The 22,957-nt window shown below is 44.1% G+C and overlaps 1 protein-coding gene across 6 annotated transcripts in view; it reads left to right on the top strand.

The window, feature by feature from the left end:
- Nucleotides 1-22,957, top strand: part of LOC142494962 (chloride anion exchanger-like) — a 93,262-nt gene that overhangs the window by 22,347 nt on the left and 47,958 nt on the right. For all 6 annotated transcript variants that reach the window (XM_075599729.1, XM_075599727.1, XM_075599728.1 and 3 more), the window contains 5 exons: nucleotides 12,214-12,353; nucleotides 15,092-15,202; nucleotides 17,012-17,190; nucleotides 17,349-17,513; nucleotides 20,091-20,243. In XM_075599729.1, the coding sequence (XP_075455844.1) occupies nucleotides 12,214-12,353; nucleotides 15,092-15,202; nucleotides 17,012-17,190; nucleotides 17,349-17,513; nucleotides 20,091-20,243 (748 nt within the window). The remainder of the gene's footprint in view (nucleotides 1-12,213; nucleotides 12,354-15,091; nucleotides 15,203-17,011; nucleotides 17,191-17,348; nucleotides 17,514-20,090; nucleotides 20,244-22,957) is intronic.

Here is a 22,957-nt window from a genome sequence, read left to right as displayed (position 1 = left end):
AATGTCCCCACTCCATGACTCTCCTCTGGAATTTACGGGGAGTGAACAACCGGTCCTCCGGAACGTTGAGTCCTGCCGGGATGTTGTTCTGAGCCTTAGTAATGTCCGTTAAGGCACTAAAAGTATTTGCAGCCAAAATACAAGTGGAAGGGAGAATGGTCTCCTGTTGATCCACCTTGTTATCCTCTACCAGGAACTGTCGTGACAAAGCGTCGGCTTTAATGTTTTTTGAACCAGGGATGTAGGAAATGAGGAAGTTAAAGCGAGTAAAGAATAAGGACCATCTTGCCTGGCGAGATCCTAGTCGCCGTGCTCCCTCAATGTACAGAAGATTCTTATGGTCCGTAAGTATCGTGACTGGTGACTCTGTGCCTTCCAGTAAGTGCCTCCACTCTTCCAAAGCCAGCTTGATAGCGAGGAGCTCCCGGTTACCTACATCGTAATTCCTTTGGGCGGAGGAAAATTTCTTTGAAAAATATGCACAAGGATGAAGTGGAGCTTGAGGATTCTTTCTCTGTGAAAGTATAGCACCTGCTCCTACATCGGAGGCGTCGACCTCCAAAAAAAAAGGTAATGAAGGATCTGGATGGGTTAAGATGGGTGCTGAGGCGAATGCCGTCTTTATTCTCTCGAAAGCCTGGAGGGCCTTCTCAGTCCACTTTGTAGGATCAGCTCCCTTCTGTGTGAGTGCCGTGATGGGTGCTACTACCGATGAGAATCCCTGAATGAACCTCCGGTAGTAGTTAGCGAAACCGAGGAACCTTTGGATGGCCTTGAGGGAGAGAGGACAGGGCCATTCGAGTACCGCCTTGACCTTGGTAGGATCCATAGCAAGGCCGGTATCCGATATGATGTAGCCGAGAAAAGAGGTGGATGTTTGATGGAAATGGCATTTCTCGAGCTTGGCATACAAATGGTTCTCTCTTAAACGCTGCAGGACTTGTTTGACATGCATCATATGTTCCGGCATGGATCTGGAAAAAATTAATATATCGTCCAGGTATACTATAACATGGTGGTCCAGAAGGTCTCTGAAAATGTCGTTGACAAAGTCTTGGAAGACCGCAGGAGCATTACACAATCCAAATGGCATGACCAGGTACTCGTAATGCCCGTCGCGAGTATTGAATGCTGTCTTCCATTCGTCTCCTTCTCTGATTCTAACCAGATTATAGGCTCCTCTGAGGTCCAGTTTGGTGAAGATCCTGGCTCCCTGGAGTTTGTCAAACAATTCGGCTATCAACGGAAGGGGGTAGCGTTTTTTTATGGTGAGTTTGTTGAGGCCCCGGTAGTCAATGCAGGGTCTGAGGGTTCCGTCCTTTTTTTTGACGAAAAAAAATCCTGCCCCCGCAGGTGATGAAGATTTCTTAATGAACCCCTCTGGAGATTCTCCTGAATATATGTTCTCATGGCCTGGGTCTCAGGAATAGATAGTGGGTATGACCCTCCTCTGGGAGGTATGGCCCCGGGTAGAAGATCGATAGGACAGTCGTACGTCCGATGTGGCGGAAGTACCTCTGCTTGACGTTTGTCAAAGACATCGCGGAAATCTTCGTATATCCCCGGCAGCCGTACCCTGTCAGGATCCGTGACCTCCATTCCTGCCACTGCCTTTGGAGCAGACATGCAATGTTCCAAGCAAAAAGAACTCCAACGAAGTGGTGTGGCCTCTGTCCAGTCAATGACAGGATTGTGTATCCGGAGCCACGGAAGTCCCAGAATGATGTTCGAGGAGGGAGTGTGAATGACATCAAAGGTTATAGTCTCGGAGTGAAAGTCGCTAGTCATGATGTTAAGGGGTATGGTTTGTAAGGAAATGATCGCGGGCTGCAAGGGTCGTCCGTCAATGGCTTCAAGACCTACCGGTCGATCTTTGGGTACCAACGGTATTTTATTCTTGAAGGCGAACTTTTGGTCCACGAAGTTTCCTCCTGACCCCGAGTCCAGAAAGGCCTGTGTCTGTACTGTGAAGGTCTCACCGGATATGGAGATAGGTAGATAAAACCTCGTAGAGGGTTGAGGAGGGGGAAGAGTAGCAGTACCCAGCGTGATCCTCCTTATACTCACTGGGCTTTGGCGTTTCCCGGCTTCAGTGGACAGTTGAATACCAGGTGGCCGTTATTGCCACAGTAGAGGCATAGTCCCGCTCGTCTTCTTCGTTGCCTCTCGATAGGCGAAAGGCTAGTCCCTCCCAGCTGCATGGGTTCATCTAGGGCAGGAGTTGTGGAGAGTAGAGGCCCTATGGTAGACAAAGAAGACGATTGTATACCTCGGGAGTGTTTGTTTCTCTCCATCCTTCTCTCTTGGAGGCGCTGGTCCATCCGGATGCACAGGTCTATCAGGTTCTCAAGTCCAGCGGGACGATCCAGAGCTGCTAATTCATCCTTCAACCGTTCGGACAGGCCCTGCCAGAAGACTGCAGATAGAGCCACAACGTTCCAGCCGGTCTCGGCCGCCACCGTCCGGAAGTCCAGAGCATAACGAGCCACAGTACGGTCTCCCTGAGAAATATTAAGCAGAGTGGATGCAGCCGTAACCTTACGCCCTGGGGTGTCAAACACCCTTCTAAATTCGGTGATGAAGAGAGTAAGGTCAGAGGTCAAATCTGGGCGTTGCTCCCAGATAGGAGAAGCCCATGCCAGGGCGGCGTCAGTCAGCAGGGAGATTATGTATGCGACCTTAGTACGAGAAACCGGAAAGCGAGAGGGCATTAGTTCAAACTGTATGAAACACTGGTTCAGAAACCCCGACAATCGCTGGGATCCCCTGCATAACGGTTGGGCGCAGGTAGTCGTGGTTCGGAGGTAGGTGTGATAAGTGCAGGAGTGGCTGCGAGTGGAACGGGGTTGGTGGTAGATACAGTTAAACGTCTAACTTGTTTAGTCAGGGTATCCACGTCTTGTTTAAGTTGGGAAACTAGTTGTTCTTTTAGTGTAAATGAGCCGGTAAGTTGCCGGAAGCATTCCTCATGGGTGTCTAAGCGTCGGGCCACCTCAGCGGCGTCCAAGTTTGTTGGGCTGAGCATATTGTCACGCTGCGCTCACCACAAACAGGACGAAAGACCGCGGGGCTGAGGTGGGGTTGTATAGGCACCGACCCACAACCACGCAGTCCTGTCCGGAATGCGTAGTCCTAGTCGTACCGCGTCGTAGGGTTGGAGAGGTCAGGGTAGTCAGGGTACTTGCCGTGTTCCAGGGTTGGAGAGTCCGGGTAGGTTGAGTTTCGTAGCCAAGGTCCTGGGTAATAGAAGGTAGAGTAGTCGAGTAACGAAGCCGGGGTCAAAGTGCTGGAGAGTGTAGAAATCCAAGTAACAGGCAGGGTCAAACAGGTCAGACAAAGTTCAAGACAAAACTAGACAGCAGCGGTGAGCACAATGCATAAACAGGAGTTTATGCTCAGCAATGAAGGACAGGCAGAAGCAGGTATATATGTGGGAAGGGTCCAATTACCTTGCAGGGGTGTGTACTGGTCCACCAATGGTGTCAGAGAGACAATGATCAAAAACAGCTTGCAATTAGGCTTTCCTGATGCTAGGTCTGGTTGCCGGGCAACCCGCGCGCGTGCGCGATGCGCGTCGCGACGTGATGACGTCCTGCGGTTTACTCAGCAAGTCTCCGCCTGTGGGAGGCTCCAGCAGCTCCCTCACGTTCTCCTGCTTCCTGGTTGCCGAGCAACCCGTGCGCGTGCGCGATGCGTCTCGCGGAGCTCCGCCATCACGCCGCTGCGCCTGCACTGCCCTGGCAGTGCGTAGGCGCATGACTCTGCCCCGTGGTGCTTCCCTGAGTCGGTCTCCGCGCGGATCAGAGGCAAGTGTGACATCTTGGCAGTGCACTGCCGTTTTTTCTGCCACTTCATTAAGTATGAAGCACTGCTGAGTCTCTGTTGCTAAAGTAGATGAGTCGCCCATGCAATGGACCCACAGAAGAATGTAATCAAATTATGTATCCACTAAAAGGATAGTGTATGAATGCAAAAGACACACAATAATTATTTATTTTCTAACTTCAAGTAGCAATCCACCAAATATTAAAAAGTATATATTTTATCTTATATAGGGGCATAGCACTACTTATTAAATCTGTGACGAAGTCTTCAGAATCTGCTGTCCAACCACAGATCTGATGAAGAGACCTCTGCAGTCTCAAGTGTTAATGTTGTTACCAATCTAATGGATTTATGGGGAGACAAAAAAATGTATGTAAAAAAATGGCAGAACACATGAAATGCTGGAATAATATTATTCAATAAATCAGAATTTCATGCAGTATGCTAAGAGCATCCATATCCTTAAAGATGGGGAAGATTTATGGCATATATTTACTAAGCTGTGCTCCTGCACAAGACACTGTCTGACTTTGGAAGATGGAATCGGACATTTGGTCATGCCCATCTTGACGCGACCAAGCTGCCACTGACATTTGGCCACCTAGGGACCCTTCGCCACAGCTGCTCCCCCACTGGACAAAGTCATATGTAGAAGCACATGCACATCGCTGGTAGGTGCTGGAGGGGGGTACTTATCTGCCGGTGCGCTGTATCCAGGGAGGTCCAGACATCCCAGAGGTACTCGAGCAAAGGAATGGAAGCAGGCACACGGTCTTTCTAAAGGTGCAGTTTATTGTGCCACCAAAGGTCCAACGTTGACCTTTGGTGGCACAATAAACTGCACCTTTAGAAAGACCGTGTGCCTGCTTCCATTCCTTTGCCCCACCACTGGACAAAGCCACTGGCCATTTTGCCAATAAGGTAGGGGGTTAAGGATAGTGTTTTTTGGGTAGGGAATTAGAGTAAGGGGTTAAGGATTGTGTTTTTAGGGTAGGGAATTAGAGCAAGGGGTTAAGGATAGTGTTTTTAGGGTAGGGAATTAGAGTAAGGGGTTAAGGATAGTGTTTTTAGGGTAGGAAATTAGAGTAAGGGGTTGAGGATTGTGTTTTTAGGGTAGGGAATTAGAGTAAGGGGTTAAGGATAGTGTTTTTAGGGTAGGGAATTAGAGTAAGGGGTTAAGGATAGTGTTTTTAGGGTAGGGAATTAGAGTAAGGGGTTGAGGATTGTGTTTTTAGGGTAGGGAATTAGAGTATGGGGCTGAGGATTGTGTTTTTAGGGTAGGGAATTAGAGTAAGGGTTTCAGGGCTTTAAGGTAGTGAATTAGAGTAAGGGGTTAAGGGTTTTAAGGTAGTGAATTAGAGTAAGGGGTTAAGGGTTTTAAGGTAGGGAATTAGAGTAAGGGTTTAAGGGTTTTAGGTAGAGGATTAGGGTAAGGATTTAGGGTAAGGGGTTAGTATTATGGATTATGATTAGGGGTTTTTAGGGTAAGGTTAGGGGCTTCCCTTAGTGGCGAAACGGCCAGCAGCGAGATATCTCTGTGGTTAGGTGAGTGGCGGTTAACCGCCGGTAGTGACATGGTCGCGGCAAAAACGGCTGCGACCAAATGTCCCAGACCGCTGGAAGGCACTTTCCACGTCATTCACTGGGAAAGCACCACTTAGTAAACATGAGCCTAAGCATCACTTTACCTGTGTGCACATACTGCAGGTAAGAGAATAGTGAAATGTTTGATATATATTTATTGATTTGGGTAGTTTTGGCTTTTCTCGCTCCTCACCTTCTCTGCCTCTTCATATTTGAAGGCCCATATTAAGGAGAGTGCATTTACATAGGTCAGGCAACAGTAGGAGTCGGGTAAGCGTTAACACGTGTGCAGCACTTGGGCCAAAGTGTTTACATTTTGCAGCGATTTGTAGTCTTCCTGTTTGGGAATTGCACGACCAGCCTTATGACTGTACCCATTTCTGTTAGTCATAGTCTAAACTTCCTTATAACAGTCACTTCTTATGTACAGTTATAACTTTTAAGTGTATTTGCACATTTAAATCTTTTTTATGTGGTACGTATTATTTGTCCTGATTGGAGTTGGTGCCAATACTTCAGATTGTCTTCCGTTTATGGACACTTTCATCATCCATTCAAATCTTATTGTTCATCAGCCTTTATTATTCAGAAGTATTTATTGCGAGAATGTTGAAATGCAAGCGGCAGTAGTTCTCTCTGGTGGCGAATGCTGTGATATACTGCAGTAGCCTGCACTACGGGGTATTGTGGTTTGGGATGTGTTAAATATATTTTCCCATTTAGTTTGTCCCTAATGGTTCCCTGTAGGTGGAAGAGTCTAAGGGCAAGGACTTTCTTTCTGTAGCCAGACTTGTTTCGTATGCTGTTTGCATCATTACATGGTTGTCCACAGAATGGCGGTAACTTTATCGACAGAATTGATTTTGTGATCTGTCTGGCGTCATTTTGTGCAGAAAATCAATTTGATCAAATGCCTGGAGATATTTTGTCAATAGAATTGACTTTGTGATATGCTTAGTACAGCAAACCCACGTATAATTTACATTGTTCTGTAAAGGGTTGGATCCGGGAGAGCAGTGACGTTTTTAGGCTCCCATGCAATTTTTTTTTAAAAGATTGCCCTCTCTCATCCGCCGCCTCCTCTTCTAATCTTCCCCCTCTACTGTATCTCACTCAATCCCAACCCCTCTAACTCAATCAATCCCCCTCTCTCTCACACACTAAATTGCCCCCCTCTCTCACACACTCAATCCCACATCTCTTTCTCACACTCAATCCCACATCTCTTTCTCACACTCAATCCCCCCTCTCTTTCTCACACTCAATGCCCCTCTCTCTTTCACACAGTCAATCCCCCTCTCTCACACACTCGCTCCCCCGCTCTCTTGTACACTTAAGCCCCCTCTCTCAGCCCAGTCCAATTTCCAGGGAAACATCCACAACGGTCTCCACGCAGGGAACAAACAGTCACTTATATAAACGCACACTTCGTTTATCACAGGTATACATACAATTTAGACAGTTTAGTTAGTATAGATAATAGTCATCTCCAGGCACACTTTCTAAATCAAGTTTGGATTTTGCCATACATAGGTCGCCCACGGGTCCCAAGTTGTCAGAAAACTGTTTAATCTGTCGTGAATTAAACTAGCGAGTCTCTCCATAGTCATGACATGATTTATTTTGTGTATTACTATTGTGATAGGTGGGGAATCGTTCTGTTTCCAGTGTTTTGCTATCATTGCTTTAGCTGCCGACAGGATTAGTATCATCAAATGATCTACCTTCCTTTCAAGGCCCTCTATTGGTTTTAATAGGAGCACAGTTTCCATGTCCCAGGTCAGAACCAACCCCAACACCCCTTTTATTATTCTTCTGATCCTCCCCCAAAAGAGAATAATCTTGGGGCATGACCACCAGATATGCTTGAACGTGCCCAATTGCCCACAGTTTCGCCAACACATAGGGGAGGTTAATGGGAAAAAAGAATGAAGGCGCGCAAGTGTATAATACCACCTGTGAAGAACCTTCAGATTTGTTTCCCTGACGCTGAGCATCGGGAGGCTCTAGCTATTCTTTCGTAAATTTCCTCCCAATCTTCGTCTGCTATAGAGTTGTCCAAATCCCTTCCCCAGTCTGAGATATTTTTACTTGTTTGTACCCTGTACTGACTTATTAGGACCTATTAAAATTGAGCAATCGTCCCTTTGTGGTATTCACCCCGCTGACATAGGCTCTCAAAGGTAGTGAGGGGTCTAATCCAAGTTTCTTTTTGTTGTAGCGACGATACATAGTGTCTAAGCTGCATATACATGAATATTTGTATATCTGGGATACCATATTCTTCTTTTAGTTCAGGGAACGACTTAATCCTGCCTCCCTTTTGCATATCTCCAACGGAGGATAGCCCTATTTCGTCCCATCTTTTAAAGACCTTTGATTGATGTTCTGGGGTGAACTCCGGGTTAGACCTAACCGGTGTCAGGGGCGAGGGGATAGATGAAATCTGTTTGTATTTACAATTTTTGTCCCAAATACTTATAGAGTGTGTAAGAACTGGATGGTCTTTGTAATTCGTTGTCCTACTTTATATCCGTCCATGGTTTTGTACCTGGAGCCAAAGACCAGTAGATTAGCGAGCTCAGTCTGGCCGCTTCATAATATTTAGCTAGGTCTGGCTGTCCAAGGCCTCCCCGGGTCAGAGGGAGCACTATTAACTTTTTCTTAATTCTGGGTTTCCTGCCATTCCAGATAAATTTGGCTATCTCCCTCTCTAGATCCTTAATCACATATGCTGGGATTGTTACTGGTAGTACTTGAAAAAGGTACAATATTCTTGGTAATAGATTCATTTTGACTGATATGACCCTGCCTGACCAGGAAATCTGCTGTCCCGACCAATTCAGTAGGTCTTTCTTCAAAATTTTGATTACATTTGGATAGTTTGCGCCGTAAATCTCCTCATATGTTTGTTTAATAAACACTCCTAGGTATCTTATCTGACTTCTACTTTATGGGAAATAATTTTTCAGTGCGTTCTCTGTTTCTTTGGGAATAAAGAAGCTTAAAGCCTCTGATTTAGTATGATTGACTTTAAAATGCATTTTTTTAAAGGAGCAGTTAAAGACGGGTTTTTATTATTATTTCTTTCTTCATTTTTTTTAATACACATTTGAAGAAGAGGATCTGAACCCCATTAATTTCTGCTCTGGAGACCCCCTGCTTCTGGAGATATTTTCCTCCAAAGGGGGTGCTGGCATCGCTGCAGTTTTCTGCAGTGTTCAGCTTCCTCATCACATGGGCCAAAAGGAAGCCACACTGGGTGATGTCATGGCTCCCTATTGGTGGGCAGGCCCTGGGAGTTTTGAAAAGCTGCCATATAGTGAGCCCTGGAGTGGCTACCGGCACCCAGTATGGATATAAGTACCTCCAGAAGGAGGGGGACCCCGGAGCGGAAATTAATGGGATTCCATTCCGGAGACCACCTGCTTCTTTCCTGTATTTAAAAAATTAAAGGGAATCCAGTCATGGAGAAAAAAGCGGAGCACAACATTTCCAAAAACTGGGGCTAAGCAGATCAATAGTTTAAAAATTGCTTTATTAATAGGGTGGCAACAAACAAAATTAAGAAATAAAAATGTCTTGGATTGCCTCTTTAAGACATTTTATCAAATGCCTTAAATATTTTGTTGATAAAACTGAATTCTGTGGACAAAAATGGAATGTTACAAGCGACACTGCAGACATGCAGCCAGGCGTTACAGCCCCACCCTTTTTAAGCTAACGGATTGTTGCAGACGGGAGATCATCTTGTAGATCCTGTTTTCCTGTGAGTTTCCTTTCCTATATACATGGGCATTCCCCAGGGTTTTGGATTTTATTTTTGTTCCCCTTTTATGGTTTTTCCCCTCCGCTTTTTCCTCTAATTCACCCTGAAAGGCGGCTCAATGTCATTTTTTCCTCTCTGAAACCAAAGTGGGGTGATTACGTATATAGCTATAGGTCACTTGATGCATCATAAACACCTTAAGTTATTGTACCACCAATACATGAGAAGTTAGTATAACCTTGAACGCATAGTGAGGGGGGTCTCTGCTGTAGAACTACTACATTAACCGCACACAGGCACTTGCAGTAAGTCTCTGCACTGGTGACGTGAGTTTACCCTAAGCATCCGTATAAGTGATATAGAGCATTTGTTTGTGTAATACGTATCTCATTATTGGAGTTGTCTTTACTGAAATATGTATTGGGGTTGCTTAGTGTATTTGTTGTGCCTTCATTTTTGGATCCCAGTTAACTGACTGTATCTTGTTTATTTTTTCTAAATTTTCATAGAAAGGGATTGTTAATGCTCACTTTGCTAGCCCAGCCAAGGTCCTCTCCATTGGCCTATTTGGGATAATACAAACTGTAGCCACCCACACTAGCTATTAATGGGTTAATAATATTAAGCTTGGGCCTTGCCTCTCCCAGTTTGCTGGTTTAGCAAACGGGGTATGGTTTAGGTTCCATGGTATAAATGCTAATTTACCTGTATGGTGAGTTAGTTTTGGAGGAGTTACAAGATTTGGGGAGGTGACCAAGGCTCAGGAGCAGCATGAGACGTACCCCCACCATGAGATAGTCAAGATCAAGTGGCCAGAAAATGAATTGCACATCGGGTGGACAGGACAGCTAGGGAAAAGTGAGTAATTGAGGGCCCTAAGGAATATAAATTACCATTATTCCAAACAAACATGGATCGCTCAACTAAACACTCTAATCCAAGCTTTGGCAAAACACTCCTCTTGGATTGCCACCTTAACTCCTGAGCAATTTATTAATTTTTAATGTGTGACATAGGTCCAAATTCACCACACTTGCAAACTTGAGTAAAGGTTTCTCCTCTTGTCTACTCACTAGTAAGAACAGTTCAATTTACAGTCATACTTTGCTTACCAGAATCCCGGTTTTCTTTCTGTAGAACCAGCACCAGTGCTCCAACTTCTTCATCTACCAATCACCAAGTAATAGAGATGGATGTATCCGCCCAAATCCATTTCCCGGATTTTCTCGCATTTTCTCAGCCAAAAAGTTTCAAAGTGTAAAATCTGCCGGTGGATTTGGTCGTTTTTGATCCTCGCAGATTCATCAAAAACCGCCATTGATACAACCTGTGGACGGATTTGTAGCATCAACGGATTGCTGAATCCGTGGATTGGATTCTACAAAACTGCCCACAGGTTGCAGAATCCACGGAGTGTATTGGTAATATTAATAAAAAAAGCCACAAAACGCAAATCGCCCATTTTGAGATTGATCCACTGAAATCCGTGGAGCAAAGGAACAAGCGGATCCGCTATGGATCCAAAGTCTCCCCCCAAATTTGCCCATCTCTACCAAGTAACATGTGCACTATTATATAAAGGGTTGTATCCTAATATCGTGATTTGTAGCTTTGAAATATTAGGTGTAACAGCTACAATAACAAACATCACTGAATATAATCGACACAAGGGGGATTAACGAAGCTCTGATAATGGATATTGGAGCTCACATGGCATTAACTGCTATTCAAGGCAATGGCAGTTACTGTAACACCAATCCATCTCTGATATCCCTTGGCAGAGGTTTTTGATTCTCCATCCTAGGGCCATATTTGCTAAAGACCGCCAAGCTAGAGGTCATTTTACGGACCATTCTGTTTAATGGGCAGTAAAGACGTATGATGCCATAGGGTGTTTTGTGGTTTAGCACAATTTAGTAATTAGGGATTTAGGGGCAAATTTACTAAAGGGCATTATGTAAAATAAGGTCTGTATTTGATAAAGGTGCATAATATATTTTACAATAATGGTGTACCTTATGGGTAAAACACAATATGACTTTCTACATGATACCGACTTCATTAAATAAGGTCTTATATTCATGCCATATTTACCAACTATTTATAGCAATACCACCTGAGCCAAAAGACTTCTTCTAGCGCACCCTATCTCATTATGGTCAATATGTACTATGACGTTTTCTGTCATAAGGCATCTTTCGGTGCTGGAAAACCCTTTACAGCCAATTCACATCAATGGGCTTTAAGTTTTTTCCCCAGTGTCGGAAGGCGTACGGTAAATGACGGAAGACTACTTAGTAAATATGGATTTAGGTGTGTTGCATTCCCACCCAGGGCCAAAGTAAAGTAATTACTGATCTGAAACAGCTATGAAAAAATATTCTAGTAGATCAGTGAGTAAAGTCATCGATTCTAACAACAATGACATGGACTTTGAAGCAGGGGAGCCTGGTTCATATGTTGCTATCAGCTCCTTGTGATCATGGACAAGTCACAATCTCTTTATTTAAAATGAGTATGCTCTATGGACCTGCAAAAGTCTATGTACTGCCAGTGCTATATAGGAAAAATAACCATTATTAACACCTTCACTGCCAATAGTCTCTAGCAATGAATGAAAGTTTAAGGGTGGTTACTTTGAAAGGTAGATGCTTGCAGAGCTGGAGAAACATGTAACAAATCGCAGTGACAGTTCTGAGCCGGTTATTGAGCCTATTTTTTATAGCCGTTTCTGACTTTATTTGTGTTTTTATATTATTTAATGACAAAAGATAAAATGTGCAAAATGTTGCTGGACCTTTCTACTAAATACGCACGGACCGTTATCTTTTCCCTATTAAGTGGTGTTGCAATTTCTTGGAAATACTGTATGTCTTCCTCTTAAAGAAAAAGGGACTGGCACATAAGGCTTTAATAAGCCCTTTTTAATTTTGGTATATTAAAAGTTTAGCAAAAATACCACATGTACTTCTGGCAGAAAAGGGGCAAAGAAAACAGGAGTTTTTCTAATCCGTGACTGCAATTGTTCCTTACAGGTGTTCCCCTCAGAAGGCAAAGAGAATTGCTTTAACTTTTTTCCCCATTGCTTCGTGGCTTCCTGCTTACCGCTTCAAAGAGTGGATTGTCAGTGATTTAATTTCCGGGGTCACCACAGGGCTTGTGGCAGTGCTGCAAGGTGAGATATTCTACATTTTTCACTGAACTAAAAAAAATAAAACACATTATAAAAAGTTCCTTTTTGTACACTGATATATTTTGTGAATAGCTCCGACCCTTTTTTACTGGTAAGACAGTTAATTTGCAAAGTACATTTTTGCTGTTGATGTATTTAAACCCCCTAGGGGGAAGGTGGTGGTGGGGTGACATCACTGGGGGCCAAATAGCTACACCTCAGGGGAGAGTTGTGAGAGTGTTGGAGATTAAATACTTAAAATAGAGCAGGAGGACTGTACTAAGTGACATTAAACTGCACCCCCCCCCCCTCTCCTCCCCCATGAGTATTTCCACCACAGCAGGCAAAGAGGGAGTCTTGTCAGACTAAAAGAAACTCCAGGTGTACTGTACTGTACTGTAGTAAATCCCAGGATTAGTTATGGAAGCCCCAGCCTTTTGGCAGGGACAGTTTTTATTGTTTACTGTCTGGCTAGGGAAGGTTGTGTGTTATTGGATGGAGGCAACACTTTATTTTGTTAATCATTCAAAGAACTTTCCTCCAAACACCGTTTCCGCTGTACAGTAGATAATGTTTTCTCCCTGCTTACTAAAACAAGTGTCTCCAATTTTGCAGCGTTTTTGCAGTGTAAACTGTTTGTGTTTAGCTGCTATTGCCAATCAAAATGTAAATGTTCATAAAATCTGCCTATATTTTGTAAGCAGAAGTTTATGGAAGTCTTCATATTGCAGAACCAGGGAAAAACTGGTGCATGAATTCTCCCAACAGATTTATTGAGCAAGAAAACCTTAATTGTGTCACTGGGATGTTTTGTCACAATAAATTGCGGGCAGTTTCTTGCCTCCGTCTGCAGCCAGGAGACTTTGATATATAAGGGGTGGGCTGGCCAGGCAGCTGGCCAGAGCGCCAACCAAAAAGAGGCACCGCACCTCGCTGCTTGACTTTTCGCCTGGCGCGCCCTCCAACATGGCGCAAATGTCTGAATCCTGCACTCCCTCGTTAATGTCGAGGGACATTTAAAGATGGCGCATCAGAGCAGCGGGCACAAGACACGGAGCGGCAGAAGCAGCAGCAAAGGAGATTGACGAGAGACCTTGGCCACGTGGGACATTGGAGCAGCAGCGCAGGACAGGGACCTGTCCTGTGCCGCTGCTCTGTCAATCTTCTGCGTGGTCGAGCGCCCTCATCAATGTCCTTTGCTGCTGCTGCTCTGAGTCCCACGTGTGCCCGCTGCTCCGACATGCCATCTTTAGGCCTCGTTCAGGGTGCCAGCTGCAGGACTCGGAGGGAGGCAGTGCGGCAGTTTGCTGGGCGATCTGTGTTTATCCCCCAGCAGACTTTTCAGCGTTGGGGAGGGGGCGGGGTTACACACAGCAGGGTAAGTATCGAGGTTGCAGTCATGAAATCATTCTGAAGAATGATTTCATTGGCTGCCTAGGTCCCAGTGACGTTGCTGCAGCTCCAAAAAACGAAATTTTCGTTTATTGAAACTGTAGTCAGCTTCAACTCCTGGCTTCGGAGACAGGGCAGTTGCTACCCTGACAACCAGTATTCAAATTGAATACTTTGTTTCTCACGGCAGCACACACGGCAGCACGCCCTCCCTCCGAAGCCAGCACCCTGAACGAGGCCTTAGATGTCTGCGATATTGATGAGGGTGCGCAAAACTCGGACATTTAAAGATACAGTAGCTCCGCCAGGGTTGGAGCGAAAAGTCAAGCGGCAGAGTGCCAGTGGTGGGTTTAGAATGTTGTTGCACTTGCCTTTTTGCCACCCTAGCCTCCTCCTCTTTCTGCCCCCTCCCCCATGAATTTGCGGCATTTGACGCCGCGATGCTGCAGGACGTGGGGCACCAAATTTTTTTTATGGCAAGGGAGCTGTAATGTCTTGGTATAGCCCTGTATATGAGTCCCAAAATCCACAAAGCTCAGGATGTCATGTTATAAAAATCAGTAATGGCCGCTATGTTCCCTGAGGTTAACGTGAATCCGCAACACAAATTATATGCAATAACATCAGGCATTATTTATCTCATTAGAGTAGGCTTAATTGTATGTTAAATTAGCATACGTCACGTTACGCCATCTTACCTTAAAGTAACGTTATCTCTCTCCAGACCCTGAATTATGGGGGGAGAGAGTGGGGGGCGGGTGAGGACAGAGACAGATAGATGGAGAGACTGCAGAGGGACACCATCACCTTTAGGTATGAGCCATAACCAAAGTAACGCATTCCTAAGTCCCTGAGTTGTAACAGAGCTCTGTGAATAGGCGTGGTTACAGGGAACACCTCTTTTGCATATTATTAGTACTAATGCCTTTATAGCTAACTCAAGAGCCAGTTACATTAAGCGCTGTTTTAATGAGCAGTAGTGAAGATACCCGTTAGTTAGCACTTAACGAGTTGAGGCCTAAGATTGTTATACTGCCAAGGAAAACGGTTTGCAAGCTCATGTGTGTTACAATATTATAGGCCTCTCTTTGTTCTTAGACCAATATACTGGGCAATGTTTTAATTATTTGAAAGTGTACCTTTCTCATTTTGATATATCAACAAGAGGTGAAAGGGCATACGAGGTAAAAACCGCACCACCGCTCATATACAATCATCTGTTAAACAAAGAGGAGACAGAACGTGAGTGTACAAAGATTAACATGAGATTTATATGGCTGTATTAGTCATGCTTGAGAGACACATTGTGGCAGCATTGTTAACAAATGGAACTGTTTGGTATTTTCCAGGTCTGGCATATGCTCTCCTAGCCAATGTGTCACCTGGATACGGGCTCTATACCTCTTTTTTTCCAGTGCTGATCTATTTTTTCCTTGGCACTTCCAGGCATATATCTGCTGGTAAGTTGTATATACATAACAAGATTTGCATTATTAATCACGTACACTGTTCTACCGCAATTTGTAGCGTTACATTTGCATTCTTCAGCTTTAATCAGTTGCCAAGCCACAGTGCGTTAATAGTTGTGGTAATTGTACAGGATGAAGCCTAGTAGGGAGTAATGCAGTGGCGGGGAAGGCCTATATTAATTGTGATCATAGCAGGCTAATGACTGAGCCAATGATTGAGCCACCTGTGCTGAAGCAGGGATAGCCTAAAACCTGACCTGTTGGTGGCCCTTGAGGACTGGAGTCGGTCGCCCCTGACATATGCTGTGTTCTCAAGTGAAATTGTACCGGGACTATGTTGCAATTTGGTTGTTTCGTAAGTGTACTGTAGCGCCAGAAAAAAAACTGTTTCCAACTGAATATCATTATTGCCTCACATTTAATTATAATGTGATACATTTATCTCTGGCTTTATAGACTCGCAAGATGTTACCAGCACAAGCATGTGGGGCTTAGAGTGTACTTCATAAAAGGAGGAAATAACAAAGAAAATGTCAAATGTCACTGATTCATATCACAAGTGTATAAAGTCAGCCATTCAACCAAACTACAGGTGTAGCAAATCTTAGGCCGAGCTCATGGTGGCGGTGCGGGAGCGCGCTACAGTGCGCACGGCCCCAGCGATGTGTGCACTAGGCTGCAGGAGATTGGGGAGGCGCAGCAGGGGCATGGCGAACGCGTTACGGACAGATCACGGAGCTGGTTCGCCCTCATTGGCGGAACCAGCTCACGTGACGCTGACGTCACGCGACTGCAGCCCGAAATCACAGATTTACTTGTTGGGCCAAAATATAGCAGCCATGACGTGCTACAGCGCCGCGGGCACTTGAGGAACTACAATAGGAAATCAGGAAAGAGTCCCGGAAGTGCGCACGCACGTAGCGCCGCCGCCACCATGAGCTCGGACGTACCATTGGTGTTGCTGTGGCCGCTCGCAGTCTCGTAACTGCAACGGTTGTGACCCAGAAGGATTAATACTGCGGGGGCGTCCTATTCAGAAGCACGGACCCCCCGCAGCACGATCGCGGCAGACACTGTCCCAGGCACTTTTGCTTTATCGTCCACGGCGCTGGGGACGAGAAGTCTTTCTAAATCAGTACTTTTCCTTTAGGCTTGCTGAACCAAATGATGCTGAAACACAAAGTTGTATTGTATTGTATTGTATGTCTTTATTTATATAGCTAACCCAAGTGATTTAGAAGGCGCTGAGACACAGTATAGTGAATACACGCAATATTATGTAGAGTGTTTATTTATATAGCGCCATTAATGTACATAGCGCTTCACAGTAGTAATACATGTGGTAATCCAATAAATAACAGATAATATAAATAAGAGATCATGGGAATAAGTGCTTTAGACATAAACATAACATTAAGGAAGCGGAGTCCCTGCCAACAGGAGCTTACAATCTAATTGGTAGGTAGGGAGAACGTACAGAGACAGTAGGAGGGAGTTCTGGTAAGTGCGTCTGCAGGGGGCCAAGCTTTATGTATCATGTGTTCAGAATGTTCACAGTGCTATTCGTATGCTTCTTTAAGCAAGTGTGTCTTAAGGTGGGTCTTAAAGGTGGATAGAGAGGGTGCTAGTCGGGTACTGAGGGGAAGGGCATTCCAGAGGTGTGGGGCAGTCAGTGAAAAAGGTTTAAGGTGAAGCAAAGCAGCTGGAAACATTGACAGAGTGACATACTATGTATGGCATATTAAATATAAATGTACTGTAGCACTGCAGACATTTGATGGCATTCTTCTGTTTCTGTAGGTCCTTTTCCTGTTGTGAGCCTGATGGTGGGATCAGTAGTGGCTAGTCTGGTCCCCGATGACAGTACTAACATTGGTAATTCTACTATTAGTAATGCCACTGCTGATGCTGAGGCATTGTTAAATGAACAAAGATTGGTTGTGGCAGCATCGTTAACTGTCCTTGTTGGGATTATTCAGGTCAGTATAATTCTTATTCAAATAAAATATTTGGATCCACACTTCATACTGATGTGAGAGGCAGGGTACAATAACTAAAGTACACATCTGTATATGCACTTCCTTATATTGAAGTCATCTCATTTATAACCTAATCCTGTAGTTCTTCTTTCTTTCAGTTGACTTTGGGACTGCTGCAAGTTGGTTTCATAGTCATCTATTTATCAGAGCCCTTGATTAATGGTTTCACGACTGCGGCAGCTATTGAGGTTGTGGTGTCTCAGCTAAAGTACGTGTTTGGTGTTAAAATCCCTTCATTTAGTGGACCGCTGTCCATCTTTTATGTAAGTATTCTGATACTTTTCTAATACTGTCTGCAATAGTGCTGTCTCAGAGGATGGAAACTAGATAACTATGTTAGCATTTGCTAACCCATAAGGACTCACCTTTTCCAACCCAAATAATATGTATAATTATATTGCATTAAACTCTTCAATGTTAGTGAAACTTGTAGCTCATCATTACAAAGCAACACTTTGCTGACTCTCTGCAGTTGGGGTGATAATAACTCTGTTGCCTCAGTTTCCAAAGATAGAGTGTTAAATCTCAATTGTTAAACTGAATTTAATTTACAATAATTCCCTGTTTAAATCACTTCAAACTTAGATTGGGTTGCAATATAACATAAGAATTTCCTCATTTGATGTTACCTTTTGAACCTTTCTAGGTAAAACTTACACACATTTACCAATAGCATCTCATATAGCCATTTACCGACCCGCCCACTCATCCACGCGAACTTACTCAACCACTCCAACAAAGCCTCGACACTAAGTCAGTCACCTCCACCAACTCGAGACACTCACGACTACCCACACTTACAGTACACACAATCACACTCAGCAACCAATCACAGATTCACCCACTCGCCTTCATACACACACCACAGCAACCACAGTCAATCACAAACAACCTCTTTTACCCAGTAACTCGCCCATTACCACCCAACTCTCTTACATCTATTCAGATTTCAATTCACGCACAGAGTAAATGCGTACAGGCATACCCCGCATTAACGTACGCAATGGGACCGGAGCATGTATGTAAAGTGAAAATGTACTTAAAGTGAAACACTACCTTTTTCCCACTTTTGATGCACATACTGTACTGCAATTGTCACATACGTGCAGAACTGATATAAATAACGCATGTGTAACAGGCTCTATAGCCTCCCCGCTTGTGCACAGCTTCGGTACAGGTAGGGAGCCGGTACTGCTGTTCAGGACGTGCTGACAGGCGCATGCGTGAGCTGCTGTTTGCCTATTGAGCGAAATGTACTTACTTGCGAGTGTACTTAAAGTGAGTGTCCTTAAAGCGGGGTATGCCTGTACTTCAGTATTATATGATGCCCTTTTAATTTGGACTAACAATGGATACTATAAGACAAGCTTTCGATAGGTCTCTCTCTTCCTCAGGTCAGCGATACTGATTTACAGAGATTCCATGAGCTTAACACAGATGTAAAAAACAAAAACAAGATAGCCATCTAAGGCAGATGGTGCAATGAAGGAATAAACAGACAGGGCAATAAAAGGATGAAAGGGACAGTGAGACACAGGACCATATATCCATCAGCAGTGTGCCAGTGTGCAGGGGGGTGGTATGCATGGGGGGAGAGGGGGGTTCATTGTAAAATTCACAGAGAGGCAGGGAGAAACTTTACAAAAAATTATGGTAGTGGGTTAAAAACCCCATATCAGCATTAAGTCCTCTTGTTTTAGTGTCAAAGTGTATTATCATTATCACCTAATGCCGAAGTATTTATTCATTTACTCTGCACTATCGCAACTGGACTAACATGGCTATTTCTACTTAATTCAATTCACATACACAAATATACACCTTAGACTGCAGAGGATATTGGACAAGTGCTTTGTGTGCAGTACTCCTAAAGGCAACTGGAGGAGCCTCTCTCTATGTATGATACTCAGGCTGAAGCTTATACTCCCAGTGACCTGTAGGAGGAGCTGCTGGGGAATCATGAATCGCTTTATGCCAGAGGCCTCTGCATTATTGTAAAAATGGTCTCCAGCTCTTTTTAATTATATTAAGAGCACACATGGAGCAATTGCCCTGGCCAGCACACCTTTGCGTGGTCCTGACTTCTCTTCGGGGCATTGTACTAGTAGCTGCAAGTATGGAGTCACCCCTAGGTGTCCCTCCTTCTGTAAAAGGGAACCTGATCGGGGCCGGCTTGATGCTGTTCCGTTGGTGCCCATGCACCGAGCTCCACGCTTAGAGGCCCTGCCCTCTCCCCAATGACACAAACTGATTGCCGAGGGAGAGTGCGGGGCCTCTGTAACTCTCTCACCTTCTCCAGCGGCATCTCCTCATGCAGGGTCCCGTCATCGTGGCTCCGTGATGTCAAATGGCATCTCGTTGCCATAACAATGGGATGCCACGTTGTCATGGCGATGTAACACCATTTGACGTCGTGGAGCCATGATGACTGGACCCTGCATGAGGAGATTTCCACTGGTGAAGGTGAGAGAGTTACAGATGCTCCGTACATTTACCTGCACCGAGCCCCTCAAACATCCCAGCCGGCCCTGCCGTTATCTATAGCCTTTTTTTTTTTTTTAATTGCTAAACCCTACCCCTTAGACTCCTATTAAGTGGCTACATTTATTTTCAGCACAAAAGAGAAATTCAACAGTTTAATGTTGGCACTAATGTTTGAATGTACAGTATGCATCAACAATGTTTGTTGAGCTCCCAATGTAGAATATCGACATTTAATTATCTTAATACTGTTTATCTCTTAACTAGGGATCCAAGCTGTATGGTTTAGTTTAATATGATGCATGAAGTTGCCACATATGCTATGGAGTCTTATTGTTGTTTGTTTGTTTTCTTTGCAGTCTCTGGAGAGTATTTTTTCTCAGATAACAAAGACCAATATTGCTGATCTTGTTACAGCCATCATTGTAATGATCGTTGTTTATATCGTCAAAGAAATCAATCTTCGTTACAAGTCAAAGATGCCTGTACCGGTCCCCATTGAAATCATAATGGTAAGCGCCGTCTCTCTCACGATATACCAATATTAATAATGGTATGTAATAGTAATACTGATGCACACACCTGAACTGTATTTTAAGGTCCTCTGCACTAGTGGTTGCCATCTAATTGGTATATACAGTCATAAAGGTACAGGATGTTGTAGTTCACAGGCAAATTATATTAACCACCATCTTTGCACCCAGTAATAATGATCTGATATGTAGTGGCAATGGTACAATGGCAAAAATAATCTCTGTTGACCACCAGCACTAAAGATAGCTCCTAATGTGTCTCAATGTTTTGTGGATTAGTCAGTTCATCCCATGAAAACATGTTGCGCATGATACTGCTGTGTAGCTGACTCCCCTTCTATATGAATGGATCAGAAATATTTTTAAGCAAGAGGAAGTCGACTTTAAAGCATATTGGCTTGTATATATTCTTCACTGCAGTGATGATATTTGGTGGTGGCTACAAAATATTTTTTTTTTAATCATGTATTTAATATAAAGGAATCTAATTATAGAAGAGTAATAGCTCATCAGTAATTATAGTGCAGGCACATATTCTAACTAAAACTTTAATTAACCTTATGTATACAGTCTGTCTATGGTTCTTTATATTTGTATAATTTTGCCTACATACTGTATGGGCTTATTTGTGCGATATAATCCATAGCATGGGATGTGTGACATGGATGCTGTGTCTAAACAATGATATAGTCAACCCCATGCTATTGACTACATCACTGTTTTGTTTCCTCTTTTCTATATGCAGTGGAGGAAATACAAAGGACACAATATACAATCGGTAGTGTAGATACCTGCTGAAACGGTCGACCGAGACATGGTGGCAGACTTAACATGTTTTGGCCAAAAGATTGAACTTGATGACCCATATTTATGAGAAGAAAAAACATAGAAATTAATCAAATAATTTGCCTCATTGGATATGCATTGGGGCTTCTTTGTTTACTGGTATATAGCAAATGGAAATATTACTGTATGCTCATTTGCATGTCTTAGACAGGTCTGCAACCCCGCCTTTCACCATTATCACCCAGCACACAGCACTTCCACTGCAGCAAGGGATTTTGGGAAATGACATGCAAATGAGCACACAGTGCCACCTTTTGCTTCAAAACCATATATATATATATATAAAATAAAAAATGAATAGACGATACCGTTCTGTGGCTAATGAAATGCTTTTATTTGTGTATATATATATATATATATATATATATATATATATATATATATATATATATATATATATATATATATACACGGCGCAATGAGAAAATGAACTATGGTAGACAATCCTTGTGAGGGAGTGATAATGTAATTAATGTTAGTAGTGAAGAAGAAGAATCAGGCACGCGGTCTTAATCATCAAATGAAAAGGGGGTTTAATGTGCCAAGGAATCCAACGTTTCGGCAGTAATACTGCCTTTCTCAAGGTGTAGGCTACCAAATACAAGTGATCAGCAAATATATATTCACACACCAATACATGCCCCCTCTGGTACTCACCCCTCCCTGCTCAGCTCCACGACGCCGATGCCGATGTCAGCACGCCTGCGTGGCGCTCCATGACGACGTCAGACTTTGTCATGCATATCCCTGGTAGCACAGCACAGAGCTGCCTAGGGAAAAGAACACTGCCACACCACACACCAGTTGACACGCCCCTATGGTGACGTCAGCACGTCAGCGCGACGCTCCGCGATGACGTCAGACGTCAGGGGGGTTAGGGGGGTTGGTTTGGAGTTGGAAAGAGAGGCAGGTCTTACCAGTGCAGTACTCACGTGCTGTGCTGTAGATGAAATCCGTCGCCATGGGAATACATTCTGAGCAGGGAGGACTGGATACCATATACCTATGTAATAAAAACAATGGACCATAAGCTGCATGAGGCTGTATTATATTATACTATATAGTTCCAAGTATAATACATATATTTATATCATTTGAATGAGCAGTACACCCAAATATATTTTTTGCATATATAAGTGGAGGGAAGAGGGGTGTAGATGGGGAGTGGGGGTGGGGAAGGGGGGGAGAATGGGGGGGGGGAAGGGGGGGAGAAAGGGGGGGGGGGAAGGGGGGGAGAATGGGGGGGGGGGAGGGGAGGGAAGGGAAGGGGAGGGGAGGAGGGAAAAGGATACGCAACGATCTCCCACATCAGGATAGAAGCGGAGTCCATGAAAGGTACCAGATCTTCATTCCATTAATGTTAGTAGATCAGAAATGTCCAGAAATGCAAGAAGCAATACAAAATGTCAATATGGTGAAACCATCAATGGATGTAGCACTAGAAAAGTTAGTAATAACTTACAACGTTGCAAGCAATTCAGTTGTGTGAATAAAATCCTGTTGAAGTGTGCTTGTATGTCCTGGCTTCTCTGTGTCTCTGCCTCTGTGAGCCCACAAATCGGTTCCTCTGACTGTGATTCCGGCTGTTCACCGCTGAAGCTGGTGTCTGTGCTTTTCTGCTGGATAAGCTGGTATCCGTCACTTCTTGCTGTACAGCGTGTCCAGGGTCCGTTTGGGCTCCCAGGTTGTGGTAGGGCATTCACGCTGATGACTGATCAGATCCAGTCTCCTGTGCCGCTTAATATATATATATATATATATATATATATATATATACACAGTGTTCGACAATCCTATACATTTACTCGCCCGGGGCGTGTGGATTTAACCCCCGGGCGAGTAAATAT

Source organism: Ascaphus truei, chromosome 5 (assembly GCF_040206685.1).
Source record: "Ascaphus truei isolate aAscTru1 chromosome 5, aAscTru1.hap1, whole genome shotgun sequence".
Lineage (NCBI taxonomy): Eukaryota > Metazoa > Chordata > Amphibia > Anura > Ascaphidae > Ascaphus > Ascaphus truei.
This window is presented reverse-complemented; position numbering and strand designations above follow the sequence as displayed.